Source organism: Eptatretus burgeri, chromosome 2, assembly GCF_056783735.1.
Source record: "Eptatretus burgeri isolate ZD-2024b chromosome 2, Ebu_testis_v1, whole genome shotgun sequence".
NCBI lineage: Eukaryota > Metazoa > Chordata > Myxini > Myxiniformes > Myxinidae > Eptatretus > Eptatretus burgeri.
In genome coordinates, this window is record NC_140962.1 from 106,122,655 (window position 1) to 106,138,829 (window position 16,175).

The 16,175-nt window shown below is 41.8% G+C and overlaps 1 protein-coding gene across 1 annotated transcript in view; it reads left to right on the forward strand.

Moving 5' to 3' along the window:
• The first annotated feature begins 1,949 nt into the window (after positions 1-1,949).
• Positions 1,950-16,175, forward strand: part of LOC147032748 (rho guanine nucleotide exchange factor 3-like) — a 28,595-nt gene continuing 14,369 nt past the window's right edge. The window contains exons 1-5 of the mRNA XM_085870608.1: positions 1,950-2,164; positions 9,736-9,831; positions 11,131-11,316; positions 11,510-11,572; positions 14,438-14,534. Coding sequence (XP_085726734.1) covers positions 2,069-2,164; positions 9,736-9,831; positions 11,131-11,316; positions 11,510-11,572; positions 14,438-14,534 — 538 coding nt within the window. The 5' untranslated portion in view covers positions 1,950-2,068. The remainder of the gene's footprint in view (positions 2,165-9,735; positions 9,832-11,130; positions 11,317-11,509; positions 11,573-14,437; positions 14,535-16,175) is intronic.

Consider the following 16,175-nt stretch of genomic DNA (forward strand, 5'->3'; position numbering starts at 1 on the left):
GTTCAGTTATATGTACTAGTATATTTTTATTTCAGTAAAAAAAAGAACTGTAGATATATATACCCACTCGTTACCCTCCGTCTGGCCGCACGTTCGCCTTTGGCCCCCCCTGCGGTCGCCTTGCGGGCACCTTGAGGTCGCCTTGCGTTTGCCTTGAAAATTCTATGGCCGCCGCAGCGACGCCCTAAGGTCACCGTGCGACATCAAATCAAATACCGTACGGCACCCCCACGTTTTCGGTCTCCACAATTTATAAATACGCCGTGCAGCTCCCTGAAAAATAAAAACATATGTGACTGCTACATTGTGTGACCGTGGAAATACTGCGGCCGCCGTATAATTGCTAGTGGCCGCAGATTTTGGAGACCCCACGGCCGCCGTGGCAAATGTGACCTCGGCCTTAGGCAGCACCAACGCTCTGCACAGAGTCAGAGTATGGTCCCAATGGATGGATGCAGTCTGACTAACCTTTGTGGACATGTTGGGTGTGTGACAATGAAGAATTGATTCAATTTTGATTATTGAGATCTGGATCCAGATCTGGCCCATCAGTGGGATACAAAACATAAACTGCTCAACCTGGTGCAGTATGTGCTCTCCTGAGTGCAGTTCTCGTGTTGGTTGTATATTCTTATTTATATTTTTTCATCGAACAAGGGGAGAGAAACCTTGGCAGGTCCTGGACTGTTGTGAGTATTGTGTTGCTTGAACTTTTTCAATGCCCGACGGATGTGATCCACATCCATACCGACTCCTCATGCAAAGAGATGCACTGCAAGGAAACATCGACGCCAAAGAAGGCCATTTGGCCCTGCATGCCTGTGCCAAGTCTACTTCACACTCCATTAACTTTAACCTGTCAATTTGCTTTTCGACGTAGTATACTGAACAAAATACTACCCTGTTCTCGTCTTCACAAGAAATACAGTCTGTATACGTCCGTAACCGGAAAACGGGCACGACAGCCAGCTTAACATACCCGTTCGAAGGATGGAATGCTTCAAGATGCAGCGTCACATGCTCTCAGGAGGGCGGTTTTTCATGGGATTCGACTCCACAGAGGAATTAAGCCACGGTCAGATAGCCGACCGAGCTCAGGAGTGCTCCCATCCAAGTACTGAGCGGCCTCAACCCCTCTGATCAAACCGGGCGCGTTCGAGCAGGTGAGTTGCTGGCTTTGTCATTGATTCAGGATACTTTGTTGCTGGAAAAAGTTGCTCCAACTTGTTGAAACATTGATATTTGAACAAACAAAGCAAATGCAAACTGCCCATGTGGTTTGCTATGCAAATGGAGATCAGTTTGAATCACAGTAAACTATGCAAACTGATTCAAATAAATGGGGGTCGACCAGTTGGGAACCAAAGGAGAAAATTCGTACAAAACATTGAACTGCAGTTTGGTAAAACATCTCAACCCATTCGATAACTTGGTCGTCAAAGGGTTGTACATATCAGGAAACCAATGCAGAAACACCATTTGAAGATCAACAGCTATTTAAATCAAAGCGAATGAAGGTGTTCAACGAGAGCGAGGCCTGCCCAGCAGGTGAGACCCTGCTCCTACCTTCAGGACCAACGGATGGTCTTTTAATACCCGACACCATGCATAGTCTGTGATGCCTCCATTTTGACTTGTATGGGTCTTCTCTTGAACGATAATCAGTTCTTTTTGAGAAAACCAATCATTTATTTTGTGTGTGTGTGTGTGTGTGTGTGTGTGTGTGTGTGTGTGTGTGTGTGTGTGTGTGTGTGTGTGTGTGTATGTATGTATGTGTATATGTATGTATGTATGCATGTATCATTCCGAGAGCGAGTTATTAAAACTCCAGTTTTCAGCGCCTCACCTGTCCAAGCTCGTTCACCGATTTCCTTTTGTTTGGGGGGAGGGGGCGGTGCTAGTATCATTGTCCCGCCTTCTAACCTAGCTTGTGATTCCCTACTCGACAGTGGGCGGAGCTGTAAGCAAGGTCGAGCTTGAGACGAGCACGAGTCGAGATTAGAGTAGCTAAAGCAGTTTGACGAGCGGAGCTACAGGGAACGAGTTGCGGAAACATCCGGGCAAAGATATGCCGGAGCTGCAGGTAACCCAAGGCAGGAGCAAAAGGAGCAGCAGAGTGTTGGAACCTCTTCCCGTCAACATTCTCAGGGAAGTAGAAATCCAGGTAAGACATCTCGGCATCAATCTTCTTCTCCTCCTCCACTCGAACGCTTTGAATGACTTATTTTTTCAACATCCCAATGTTCTTTGTTTGTTTTGCAATCCGAGCATAATTGTTTGTTTTTTCTCGTTATTTTTTACACATTCCTCTGATTATTTAAATATTTTTCACTCATTTTAGCTTCTTTTTATAAACCGTGTTACCTTTCACAACAATGAACATGAACGCTAAGTGGTTATGGGGTGACCTCATAGAAAGCCTTTGTTTATAGAAATGTAATCCCATTACTCGTTCTCTTTTTTTGACCCATTACATAAGAGGATACCTTTTGTGCACCAAATTAATTGTCTCAGTACGTAAAGCCCCAAACTTGCGAATTCACAAAAGTTGTTTGCAGTCTTCTAGGAATTTCGCATCAATCTTCAATAAAGTCTTCAAAACACCTGATCTATATTCTATAAAGTCTTCAAAACATCCGATCTAAATTCCATAAAGTCTTCAAAACATCTGATCTACATTCTATAAAGTCTTCAAAACATCTCATCTATAGTCTATAAAGTCTTCAAAACATGATCTATATGCTATGAAGTCTTCAAAACATCTGATCTATATTAAATAAAGTCTTCAAAACATCTGATCTATATTCTATAAAGTCTTCAAAACATCTGATCTACATTTAATAAAGTCTTCAAAACATCTGATGTATATTCTATAAAGTCTTCAAAACATCTGATTTATATTAAATAAAGTCTTCAAAACTTCTGATCTATATTATATAAAGTCTTCAAAACATCTGATCTGTTTTCTATAAAGTCTTTAAAACATCTGATCTACATTCTATAAAGTCTTCAAAACATCTCATCAATATTCTATAAAGTCTTCAAAAAATCTGATCTATATTTTATAAAGTCTTCAAAACATCTGATTTATATTCGATGAAGTCTTCAAAACTTCTGATCTATATTATATAAAGTCTTCAAAACATCTGATCTGTTTTCTATAGAGTCTTCAAAACATCTGATCGACATTCTATAAAGTCTTCAAAACATCCGATCTATATTCGATAAAGTCTTCAAAACATCTGATCCATATTTTATAAAGTCTTCAAAACATCTGATCCATATTTTATAAAGTCTTCAAAACATCTGATCTATATTTTATAAAGTCTTCAAAACATCTGATCTATATTTTATAAAGTCTTCAAAACATTTGATCGATATTTTTTAAAGTCTTCAAAACATCTGATTTATATTCGATGAAGTCTTTAAAACTTTTGATCTATATTCTATAAAGTCTTCAAAACTTCTGATCTATATTCCATAAAGGCTTCAAAACATCTGATCTATGTTCTATGAAGTCTTCAAAACATCTCATCGATGTTTTATAAAGTCTTCAAAACATCTGATCTATATTTAGTAAAGTCTTCAAAACATCTGATCCCTATTCTATAAAGTCTTCAAAACATGTGATCGCTATTCCAGAAAGTCTTCAAAATTTCTGATCAATATCCTATGAAGTCTTCAAAACTTATGATCGATATTCTATAAAGGGTATTATCGAACAAAAAGTGAGATTCAGTAAAATTAACCTAAAAAACCTTGTATGTAAACAAGATTGTTACAGATTGGAAGCAAAGAGCAAAGGAAAATGTGATTGAAAAGGCTCCTCGGGGAACTTGTGTGCGCATTACATCAAGGTCGTGGATAATGAGACACAATTGATACAACCAATGAGGCCACTGAGTGTATCCTGAGGCAACAGTGTTATGAGGCCACTGTGATGTTAATCGGAGCACACGGCATGACATAATGGACCGATGAAGATGATTTCACATTTGGAAGTGTGGATGAAGTACATCTAAATCAGTAGAAGCACTCAGACAAATACATTTCTGTTCGCACAGACGTAACGGGGAGTGCGGAGCCTGGAAGTGTGGATGAAGTACATCTAAATCAGTGGAAGTGCTCAGACAAATGTGTTTGTGCTCACACAGATGTATCGGGAGTGTGGACTACTCTCTGGGTGGCTGCTTATAAAAGGGTCGTTCGTCTTGGTTGTTCTGGAGGTCGAACAGCGGGTAACTGTCGCCAAATCAGGCAATGGTCTCGCTTCGACAAATATGTTTGGTCTGAAAGCCGAGGAAATGAGAGCACAGAGCGACGATGGAAATGGAGATAAATGTTGGGAAATGTGCTTGGAGTAAACTTGCTCTGCACACGAAGGTGGGAATGCAGGCAGCGGGCTGGAATGCTGATGGTGGAAATGTAGGCCACAGAAGTAATTAAGAAATTGTGCTGAGACCCCCTGTTGTTTACTCATGTCGGGTTCAAGAGGGCCAGGCGAATAAACAAGCTCGGAGCCTTTTGTCTATTAGCGTGGTCTTTGAGGCCGAGGTAGTAGGGTGGAGGGGTACGAAAGTGGAGCTGTGCTGTTCAGGATTGTTTGGGAGAAGCAGGTGCCCCTGACAGGTTCGTGGCCTTGATGGAACATGGAGTTTGAAGTATTTAGGGAGGGCTCACTGACTTGATTGCTGTAATCCTGGGCCTATCAATCCACAAGCATCACTCTCGAAAAAGGAGATTGATGGTGTGTGTGGATAGGCTGGCACAGAAATTCAAACTCTGGCTTTATCCAACTTTCCTGCTTTCATGATTCGTTATCAGAGCGGGTGCGCGTACGTGTGTGCAGGCACGTGCCTATCAGTCTGCCTGCCTGCCCACGCATACGTGCAGACACTGAGATGTTCTCATGCAATACCACTTCATTTTTTCCTCTCTCATGACCTCAGTACATGGGGAGTTCTGAGGTCCAGCTGAATGGGTTGGACAGGTGTTTGGACAGTCAGAGTGGAATTTGGTGACAGTCAGTGGGTCAAGTCTCGGAATCTCTGCAGAAATATAAACTCTGGCATCGTTAAACAAGTATTTCGCACTTTATCTCTCCAGTTATGGCATTCATTTGGCATCAGTCTATTTTTTCTCCCCTTTGTGGATAAAGTAACTTTGAATGATGTGATTCACAGTGGGTCATACTTCTGTCTAAATTAAGATAATGATTTGCTCCATCACTGGTTAAAACTAAACAAATGCAAGATGTATGTACCAGGAGAAAAAGGTTTTGCTAAATCATTTGAAACATCCATTTGATGATAAAGATGTCTTGCACTTTAACACGGGGGAAAACAAAGGAGCATGGATCCTTATCGCTTACTCCACATCCAGCAATTCCTGCATGTTGCAATGTGATTAACCAAGGGTTAAGAACTTCTTCTGATCAGTTGCACTCACTTTACTAACTTACTACAACAGTATCTGAAAATGAGGAATGATTAATATTTCATCACGCACATCCGCTGTGATCTTTGCACTTGAGAACCGTACTTGTATAACTAGAGAAAGTGAACTTTGTCACGTGTGCTTTAAAAATGACGCGTAAGAAATAATTAAAATAAAAAAATAAATAAAAGACAAAATGATTGGATCAAAATACATCATTGATTTGGATTCAGAGGAGCTCATTTTGGTTAATGGACTCTATCCCATCACCTGTATATATTTGAAAATGTTTTTCTTTAAAGGTGTTTCATCTTTCTCTTTTTGGCCTTCTTTCCCTCTTTACATTGTGGAGTTAAGCCAAGGTTATGCAAGTATCTGTCTTCGGAAGTGGACCTTCTACAAAACATCTGATCTATATTTCAAATATTATGCTCCGGTCATTTTTGGCCCCATCTGATGAAGTGAAGATGTAATGGTGAAGAATCATGAAAAAAATACTTTTAATTCTTGGATCCGGATTCAAATCCTCACCAAAATTGAATCAATTAGTCCTTTTCATACACCCAACCTGTCCACCAAGTTTCGTCCGAATCCATCCCGAACTTTTTGAGATCTCCTGCTCACAGACAGACAGAGAGGGGTGAAAACAACCTCTGCCCACCCTTCGGTGGTGGAGGTAAATACAGGGTGTCCCAAAAGTCATCTCGGGATTTAGAAATTAAATAACATTTGTTTTTAAAAATAATTTATGATTATTTTTATACCAAAAGAAAATTTACAAAATGGAGATAAATTTGCTTTATTTATGAAAAATGATGCAGCGTAGATGTCCTCCATTTTCGGCTTCGCAGTGACAGGCTCTTTCGACAGCATTTTCCATAACAGCGGACAATAACTCTGGCTGCAGCCCTCAAATTTATGCACAGATGTTGTCCTTGAGCTGCTGAATTGTATGGGGCTTTTTGATGTGAACACGCTCCTTTAGGTAACCCCAAAGAAAATAATCAGGAGTCGTCAAATCAGGAGAACGTGATGGCCATGAAATTTCTGAATTTCGCAAAATTATTCGGTGTCCATGCTCTTTGGGTGAGAATAATTGATCAATGAAATTTAAATTTAAATTCCACGATTTTGGTTCTTTGTTCAGTTGTGAATTTTTCTGTGGGTAATTTCCAAATGTTAATCTAAATTCTGAAAGAAAAGAAAAACAAATTATTTAAAAACAGAAATGTTTTTTAATTTCTAAATCCTGAGGTGACTTTTGGGGCACCCTGTATAATCATGGTTTCCGTGTATTTATCAAACTAACAGGAGAGATCAGTGATAATGTACTCGTCTTTGAGTTGTGTCAATAGGTTTGATTTCAAGCCTGATTATATATTGCCATCCTTTTACTTTGCCGACAGTAGAGCATCAATCTCCTTCTTTCGTATATCGCACGAGGCTGGGGGGCAGCATCAATAGCTGAGGGCAAGGCTCTTCCACTGATGCAATGCCCTCTGTAGGTCAGAGCAGGAATTTGTAATTTGTTCATAGTGCAGGTACATACTCATCGCAAAGGACACCATGGGATCTTTAACATCCATCAACGAATGCTGGCAGATGGGACGCCTGGTTTTACGTCCATCCGAAGGACGGCACACACATGATGAATCAGCAGGATGACAGTTTATACCCGAGCCAAGATTGGAACCCAGAGCAGATGGCTCAGAGGCAAGTGTATGTACCTCTCAGCCATCCTGGCAAACCAGAACATCAATGACTATGCCGTTCAGATATCAATGATCACTTTAAAAGGGGCTAGCTCTCTCATCTCCAAGGCCACTCATGGCTCACAGACTTCCTCTCCTGTCGCAGTCAACGTGTGGCCCTAAATGGAGTTCTTTCATCCCCTCTTCCTGTCCAGGCTGGAGTTCCTCAAGGTAGCCTTCTGGGCCCTGTTCTTTTTCTGGTTTTCATCAATGATCTCTCCGACTCTCTGGAAAATCCTCTATTTCTCTTTGCTGATGATTCCACACTCTGCCGTACCATCTGTCATCCCTCAGACCGGCAAGCAGCAGCTTCTTCACTCACTGCAGATCTGGGTAAAATCACAAACTAGTCCAACATGTGGGACATGTCTTTCAATCCGGACAAATCTCACACTCTCACTATGTCTCACCGAAAGGACCATTTAGGAACCCCCCGCATCCACTTTCTCAACAATCCTCTGGAAGAAGTCCTTTCTTTCAAGCTTCTGGGTCTCACTATCTGCCATGACCTTTCCTGGGAAAGCCACATTTCAAAACTCGCCTCCAAAGCCAGTCACCGACTGGCAATCCTCCATCATGCAAAGTCCTTCATCGGCCCACCTGAACTCCTGACCACTTACAAAGCTTTCATCCGCAGCCTGATGGAATACTGCTCTCCCCTCTGGGCTGGTGCTCCTGCCTCCCACCTTTCTCGGCTTCACGCTGTGGAAACCAAGGCATTTATTGGCATCTCCCACAATGAGGCTGAGTCTTTGGGCCTCTCACTCTCTCACCACAGGCTGGTCGATGGTTTTTCTGTCTTGTTCCGACTCCTCTCCAGCCTTGCCCCCCCCTGCTCTCTCTGCGATTTGTCCCCACCACATTTCCGCAGGGCGCTCAAGGTCCGCCAACAACCCCCTTCTGGTAAAACTACCAAAATCACGAATCACTCACCTTCACACTTTCATTCCTCTTTTTTCCCACCTTTGGAATAAACTCCCTCACTCTATTCAATCCCATTCTTCCCTCCAGACCTTCAAAACAGCTGTTCACCACCACCTCTTATCATCCCCCATCCAAATCCTCGATCTTTTCTACCCCCGATAATCCACCCAAGCCCACCTCCTTCAAATTCCCTGCTTTCCTTCCTGAAAGTCCCTGTAATGTCCATATTGTATTCCCCATGTTCTCCACCACATCCTTCTCCCTTCCACAGATCTCCTAATGTCTCTCTTCCCCACTGTTTTATCCTTCCCACTCCCGCCCCTCTTGTCTCATCTCCCCCTTGCTGTGCATTGTGTGTTAGCTCTCAAACGAGCCTCGACAAGGTATACAAAAAAAAAAACATAATCTGCAAATACTTCGCTGGGAGATGTTAAAGGTCTCGCAGTGCATTGCAAATAAAGTAAGCTCTTGTGCACTGGTATCCTGACAATAATTCAAAATCCCAGCCTCCTTGAAAGAGTCATTGCTGACATTGGTGTCAGAACACTCACGGCTGACTAACGGAGGCTGCAGAAGCACCAAGCTTTACACTATCGAAAGCAAATTGCTTCTATTTATTATGGATCCCCTTGGTAGGTGGAATTGACAACAATATTTGTCCTGCTACGTTTTTGTATGGCTCAAATGGAAGACATAGGCATACACATGAGGGAGCCAGGTAAAGAATGAGTTGGTCAGAGTTTGAAGAAGTTTTTCCACTTGTGCAAACTTCATGGTTTAACAAGAAAACAGGACACAAAGCACAAAATGCCAGCCACACCTGTCTTGGATTCGCCCATGCTTGTTTCAATATTTGTCTTCCTACATGGGCAGTCAGAGGAGAGGCCCACCCTCGATTATGCAGATGGCAGCACTTGCTGCATGCAGTTTGTGCTGCCCATTCCAACTGCATTCCCATAAAACGAGGCCATTATTCAAGGCTCTATACAAACACACTGTACTCTGATTAGCTTCACAGGCCCAGCCTGTATTTTGGCCCAGTTCCCAGCTTTGAAAAAGGTTGATGGAAAGGTCAGCGAAAGGATCTACTTCGAGGTCTGTACGAATGTTTGTTTTGAGATTTTAACACTTTGAGTTTGGTACAAACAGCTGGTTGAGAGAGATTCCAAGTTCCGACTCGTTTCTCAACCCGGAATGAGCTGACAATCATCTTTAAAAGGACCTTTTTGTTTAGTATTTTAATGAAAAAGGATCGGATCATGTAACCCACAAGGCCATGTTATGGTAAAAAGAAGAAGCAAGCTTGTATGTATATTAAAAAAAAAACATTTATCATGTGATGTACTGGCATGAGTCCAAAGATTTACTTGCTTGTGTACGGTCTGGAGCCAAGAGTCTGCAAAACAAAGCTTTGGCCAAAGGCCATAAAGATGGTGAAGCCTCGAACCCATCATGCCCCCTTTCTTACAGGTGGCTTTTTGGGTTACAATTCCTCTTTCATACAGGTGGCTTTTTGGGTTACAAACCTCATTTTGTTTGTTTGTTTACCCCCTACCCCCACCCCCCCTCCCCTACACACACACACAACCTCCCCTTCCCATGCTCCCAATTATTTGCTACTCAGGAACCAAGCCGCAAGCGTGTTCGATCACAATCAAAAGTCTCCAATTCCTTGGCAAACCTCATTTCCCCCGTTCGACATCTGGGAAAAGGCTTACAGGTAAAGGCACGATGAGGGCGTTTAATTTCACCTGGACTTTCAACCAAGATTGTGGCGTACGTGAGGAATCGCTGTCCTTGCTCTTGACTTGGGGGTGTGCATGTCTCTCACTTTCCGATGCTTCATTTTATCCAATTTTCATCAAAATAAAAGACCTGACTGCCATATTCTTCCATGCTCTGCAATCTGGAAGTGTTGTAATTGCTTCCTCCATTCAGTTTGAGCAGTTTGCTTTGAGATAGGTCATAGAGATTACCGTCTAAAGACTGTGATTGAGTACAAACAGGTGCGCAGGTAAACTCTTTGTCTGAACTCCATCCCATACCTAAGTCTCTGCTAATCTGTATAAATAGCGATGTGTGTGTGTGTGTGTGTGTGTGTGTGTGTGTGTGTGTGTGTGTGTGTGTGTGTGTGTGTGTGTGTGTGTGTGTGTGTGTGTGTGTGTGTGTGTGTGTGTGTGTGTGTGTGTGTGTGTGTCAGTTATTACTGTAATTACACTTTCTCACGTTGACACTTTATTGTTCACACCCCAAACTCCCAACAATTGTTACATTTCCTGAGCACTGCCACCAATTTGCATTTTAAGTTGTATTCCAATTACTGCGTATCATTTCCTGGGACAAATGAGTAAGAACATTGATTATGCTTAAACAGGCAAGCCACACAGAGGTCGGGTCAAGGTCACATTGTTCATTGGAGAAGGTTCAAGATGACACAGAAATGGAGAGTCGTTTGGCATCTGTGTATGTGAAGTGGCATAAAGCTTAGTTTGGCACTTGCTCACCAATAAGCTATCAAGTCTGGGTATGATGCCCGACTGGGAAAGAAGGCTCAGAAGGCTCAGTTTATATGTTGAACTGAAAACTGCTGTTTTTGGTGCAGTGCAAACAGGAGGTTCTCCATCTTAATGCATGCAGTCCTCTGAATGGAGACCTAAAACTGGCGTTCCCACAGGCCAATACATGCCTGTACCCGAACCATATTCTTTGATTGAGATTAGCACGATATACAGCCAGTGGGAGTGCTGAGGTTTTGGTATAGCATGAGCATTATGGCCTTTACACATACCTTAAGTCGGCCCTAATTTGCAATAGCTTGCGCTGCAGTGGAGTGTGATTCTCGTATTGTGCAGAGTTATTATTGTGGTCAATAATTGAATCTATTTTATTGCTGAACTTTGCTACATCGTGGCTCAAGTGAAATCAACTGGCTACCATAATTCTGGGTGGAAATGAAGTTGTCAAACATTTTCAAACTCTCTTTCCCAACTCCACCACCCCCACCTTTGCCCCCTCACAGCATTCCATGAGTTTCCGTGGTGATTCACGCCCTCACCAAGCACTCTTGAGCAGCCCCAGTCCAGGCACACCTCCAGGGCCCCGCACGGCCAGTCCCGCCCGCAAACGCGGCAGCCTTCTTTGGAGTGACATGTTTGGTGCGTGTCCGGGCAGCTGCCTGTCTGCTAAAGCGATTCGCCGACAGGAGGTGCGCTTCTGATCAGATTCCTTTTTGATTGTACACCTTATAGCCGAATATAATTCTTTGTTTTTTTATATTTCTCTAGTTAAGGCAGGATTAATTAATTTATTTGTATGAAAAGCAGTGATACTGTATTAGTTGAGTACTAAATTCATGAAGGCGAGGTTGCCAAATTGTTTGGTGCCGTGCTTGCATGCAGGCCATTTTTGAACTTTCACAAGGTGAACAGGACCTCGTTGATGATCTCCGGTTAGCCAAAAAGGTAAGAATCACCAACATTCATTCAAAGATCCCAAAACATCTTAAATGGGGATTATACATATGGAGTACTGAAAAAGGAGTGAGGAAGGTTGGATCATCATCAAGTATGCTATCGCTAAATTATCTTGTCAAGATGATGGTGGGATAAATTGTGAAAGTGAAGAAGTCCGAGGAGGAAAATGGAGGTTTGTTAATTGCTTGCCAAATGTGATTGTGGTTTGGCGAGCTGAACCACATTTGTCTCTTATTTGGTACGAGCAGCCAGGGCTGCTGAGACGGTTGGGGGGGGGGGGGGTGGACATCAGGTGTATCACTGCCCCGGGATCCATTGAGGGTTTGGGCCCGAGCTTCTCCCATATATATTTTTTTTAACAGCACAGTGAGCCTCCTTGTTGGCTCATCCTCACTTCCTCGTCGTTGTGTGCATTGTTCTAGAAAGGGTTATATCATAATATCATCGTACTGCATATGATAGAGCATATATTAATGGAGGAACACATAGAATATCAGTCCTTTTAACCTTTCACATGGATTTTAGAGCAAAAATGTAATGCTCGGGTCCCTGGGGTCCCATTGCATGCATCAGAGGGTGAAAGAAAGTTCTTTTAAAATAATAATATAGATAGATAGATAGATGGATAGATAGATATTGTGGAGGGGGTAGCAGGCCTGTGAGGTCATTTTCCTCATCACCTTTGCTAGCAGCATTACCTGGTATTGCCTGGTCTATTTTTGTGGGAGCCTAAAACACTCCCTACACCCACGAAGGAATGGGGTCAGGGATTATTTTATATTACCTTTCAAATAGCTACAAATGCTTAGGCACTATCGAGTGATTAAAAAATAAAATTTGACCTTTTTATGCCCCTGTTGACGAAGTCACCGGTGGCATGTTTTTGGGTTGTCCGTCCATCTGTACGTACATCCGTTCATGCTAATTTTCTCTGTTTTCTCTGCAACTGCGAATCCAATTAACACAATTTCCAACACAGGTGTGATTATACATGTAGAATGTTTTTATGATGATTATGATGTCATAGGTCATGGGGTGTGGCAGCCATGTTGGAAAAAAGGAAAAACTTTCGATCTCTGTATCTCCAAAACCGCACCATGAGAAAAAAGAAACTTGGCACAGGGCAAGTACTCCACATGAGGAATAAGTGTGATTTTATTTGATGTTATAGGTGGCTTCATTATGACATCATAATTGCATACGTCGAACACTCTATCCAATTAATATGAAAATTTTTGTGGGTCATCTTGGGCTAAATTGAAAAGGAGAAAAAAAATTTGATGACGACCCCGGTCATATGGTTTGGCAGCCATATTGTTTTTAACATAAAAACATTCAAAAATATTCTTCTCCGAAACGGCTGAACAGATTGAGACAAAACTTTACAGATATGATCGCCTACTCATGAGAAACAAAAATGTCTCCACCTATAATGTCATATGTCACATGGTTTGGCAGCCATATTGGATTTACCCTGAAACTTTTAAAAACAATCTTCTCAAGAACAGCTTGGCAGGTCAAGGGGAAACTTCACCCACATGTTTCCCAACCATTTTGGATACCAGAGTGTTCACGATTAATTAATAGGTCACATGGTCTGGCAGCCATATTAGATTGAATGAAAATCTTTCAAACTACCTTTCTCTTGAACCACTTCATCAATCGACATGAAATGTCATAATTATGATCTCGTCGTCATGGGGAATATATATATATATATATATATTTTTTTTTTTTTTTTTTATTTCAACCTGATTGGCCACATGGTCTGGTAGGCAGAATTATTTAATATTTTGAATCTAGGTTCAGGCATTCAAATCAAACTTGGTATAAGTATTATAATGATGTAATAATGTGGGCGGAGGCATATCTGGCAATGTCGCAATGTCGAAGAGTGCCCTTCTAAGATTGTCTTTTTAATTTCCAGGGTTTTTTTTTTTTGGCCTAAAACATTCCCTGACACTCACTGATGAACCAACCTCCTGAAGTTTGATGAATATCCATTCAGCAATCTCTAAGAAAAATGATGATAGACACACAGACACACAGACACACACACACACACTGACAGACAAACGGCTCTCTTATAGTATAGTTTACAAGAGCAAACTTCATTTTTACAATTCACCTCACATCAGGTAGCTAAAGGTGTAAAACAACAAAATTCAGATCATTCACAAAATTGTTTAACAAATTATTTGAAATTATATTAGTCAAAATTAAGCCCCCTTTAGATTCTGTGCTCGTGTCCCATTATGTAAGCATGAAGGATCCATTTTAAATGTTAACAAAATAAATACCTGTGTGCTGCTTACAAGTGTGCAAGCATTCCTTTTTAGTGAAAGGAAGTCCATGTACACAGTGGCCACAAAATCCCAATGCACGCAGTTAGAATTCAGTTTGAATTTTTCTGGGTGCTTCCCTCCATTCTCTACACAAATTTGAATTTTTCTCCATGTTCTTCTGCACATCTTCCATGTTGAGGGTTGGAGGTCATAAAAGCAGCCCCTGGTAGCTGTTTTGAGGTCTTCTCAAAAGCTGTTTTGAGGTCTTATAGTCAAGATGCTAGACAAATGACAAATTCCTGCCACAGTCAAATGTCTAGTTGGACCACCCAGTTACAGAAAGACTTGGGCCAGAATCGTTCACTCGGCGATCCCACAAGATGATGGGAATGAGTGGGGCCAATGAAGTATTAGTCGACGGACCATAGATTGAAAGGCAATTATGTTATAGAAATAAACTGAACAACGTTTCTTCCCCCAAAACAGTGCAAATGTGATTCGTGTATGCTGGCTGTGACCCCTTGAGATTTTGGTCCTTGACTGCCAATTTAAATTTGCTATTTTCTAGGCTTACCACGATCCGATGCTCAAACTCTCCATTATGACAAAAGAGGAACTGGCCCAGATTTTTGGAGCTGCCCACTCGTTCATTCCTCTGCATGAAGGTAAGCCATTTATTCATCCTACACACATATGGTGTGAAAAGAAACTATGCTCTACAAAACAATCTTTGCCACTGCTCAAGTCTATGGCAATGCAAAGCTGTGACAGCTCCAGGCCATTACAGACAATAAATGTCTTTGGAAGACAACATGGTAAACTCTATGTTTGATCTGCATAAATTAATTTCTGAATTACAAGGCTCGATCTCCACTCTCTGACGAGCTCAGAATGGAAATGTTGATTAGCTCCCAGACGAATGAAATAAAAGGACTGCCTCTTGGAATATACCAGACTCGGCGTTGTAATGGTTTGTGTGTCCACTTTGAGTCTGGGTTGTCGGTGGTTTGAACCCCCGTCAGTCATACCAACGACTTTAAAAATGGTACGTGTTGCTTCCTTGTTTGATGCTCAGCATTGAAAAGGGATAGAATACAGACAAACAACCATAAGTTGGCAACCATTGTGCGGATTTTAATGGGCCGAATGGCAGCCTCCTGTGTTGAGGCTCCTTATACCATTAAGCACCAGTCTTAGACGCATGCTCTCTGTGGAAACACCTTTTTTAATAAAAGTGGAGAGTGTGGAAGCAATCTTTTTTTTGTTGTTGTTGCTGTACTTTTACCTTTTTCAAGTAGGTCATATTTTTCAGATAGCAAAAGCAAGGCACATGTAAATACCAAAGTATGTGGTCACACACAGTCATGACCAAGCTTGTAAAAGCAATTCTCATTTACACTAACCCTTCGGCCAAAATGCATGATGTTGTAAGTTGATGGTTTTGCCTTTAAGCTTAAAATGTACAGTTTTGGCTGGGCTTACATATTGCATTAGGTAGGATAGGATGGTACAGAGGAGGGTGGACTTGCCTTTGAGCTGTCAGGTCGGGGTTTGATTTTTAACCTGATAACCTCAAACTGTCGGGATGGTATTTCATGGTCATCAATGAATGCACCAGCTCTCAGAGGGACCTGTCTGCTTGCATTCGCTGGTGGGCGTTAAAGATCTCACTGTGGGCGTTAAATATTATTTTGACAATGAGTAAGGTGTCTTTTCGCCACTCCCCCCCCCCTCAACAAATTACAAATGCCTCCCCGACTGACTTCTGGGAAAGCAACAGAAAACCACCCAGCATAACCCTTGCAATGAAACTGCTTCAACAGCAATGATGCTCCACATCATCAGCGATATCAGACTGGCCTGAGAACCAATCGCTTGAAAGAAAATTAGATGGGAGAAATTGTCAACCAAATTAGTTTGACAACAAATCGTAAAGTCTGCAGACCAGCATTTTAAGCAGTCATGAAAATATTTGTACCTGAAGGAATAAGATATCATTTGTTCAACCGCATATTGACCATTTTCAGGCAAAAAATGTGGAGGTTTCTGTTTGCATAATACGTACACAAAAAGTATAATTGTTGATCCTCTGCCATCTCTATATACCCCCGTTTCTTTCCACCCCCTCACTGCCATCTCACCCCAACCTCCTTTCTTTTATGTGTTTTTTTCTTCTCCCTCCTCCCAGAGACTTCTATTCTCCTCCTCACCTTTCATTTTCTCAATTTTTTTTCCAAGTCTTATTCTGATGCCTCCACACCTGGGATATGTAGATGGCTGCAAATCTTATGAACCGGGTGCAATTC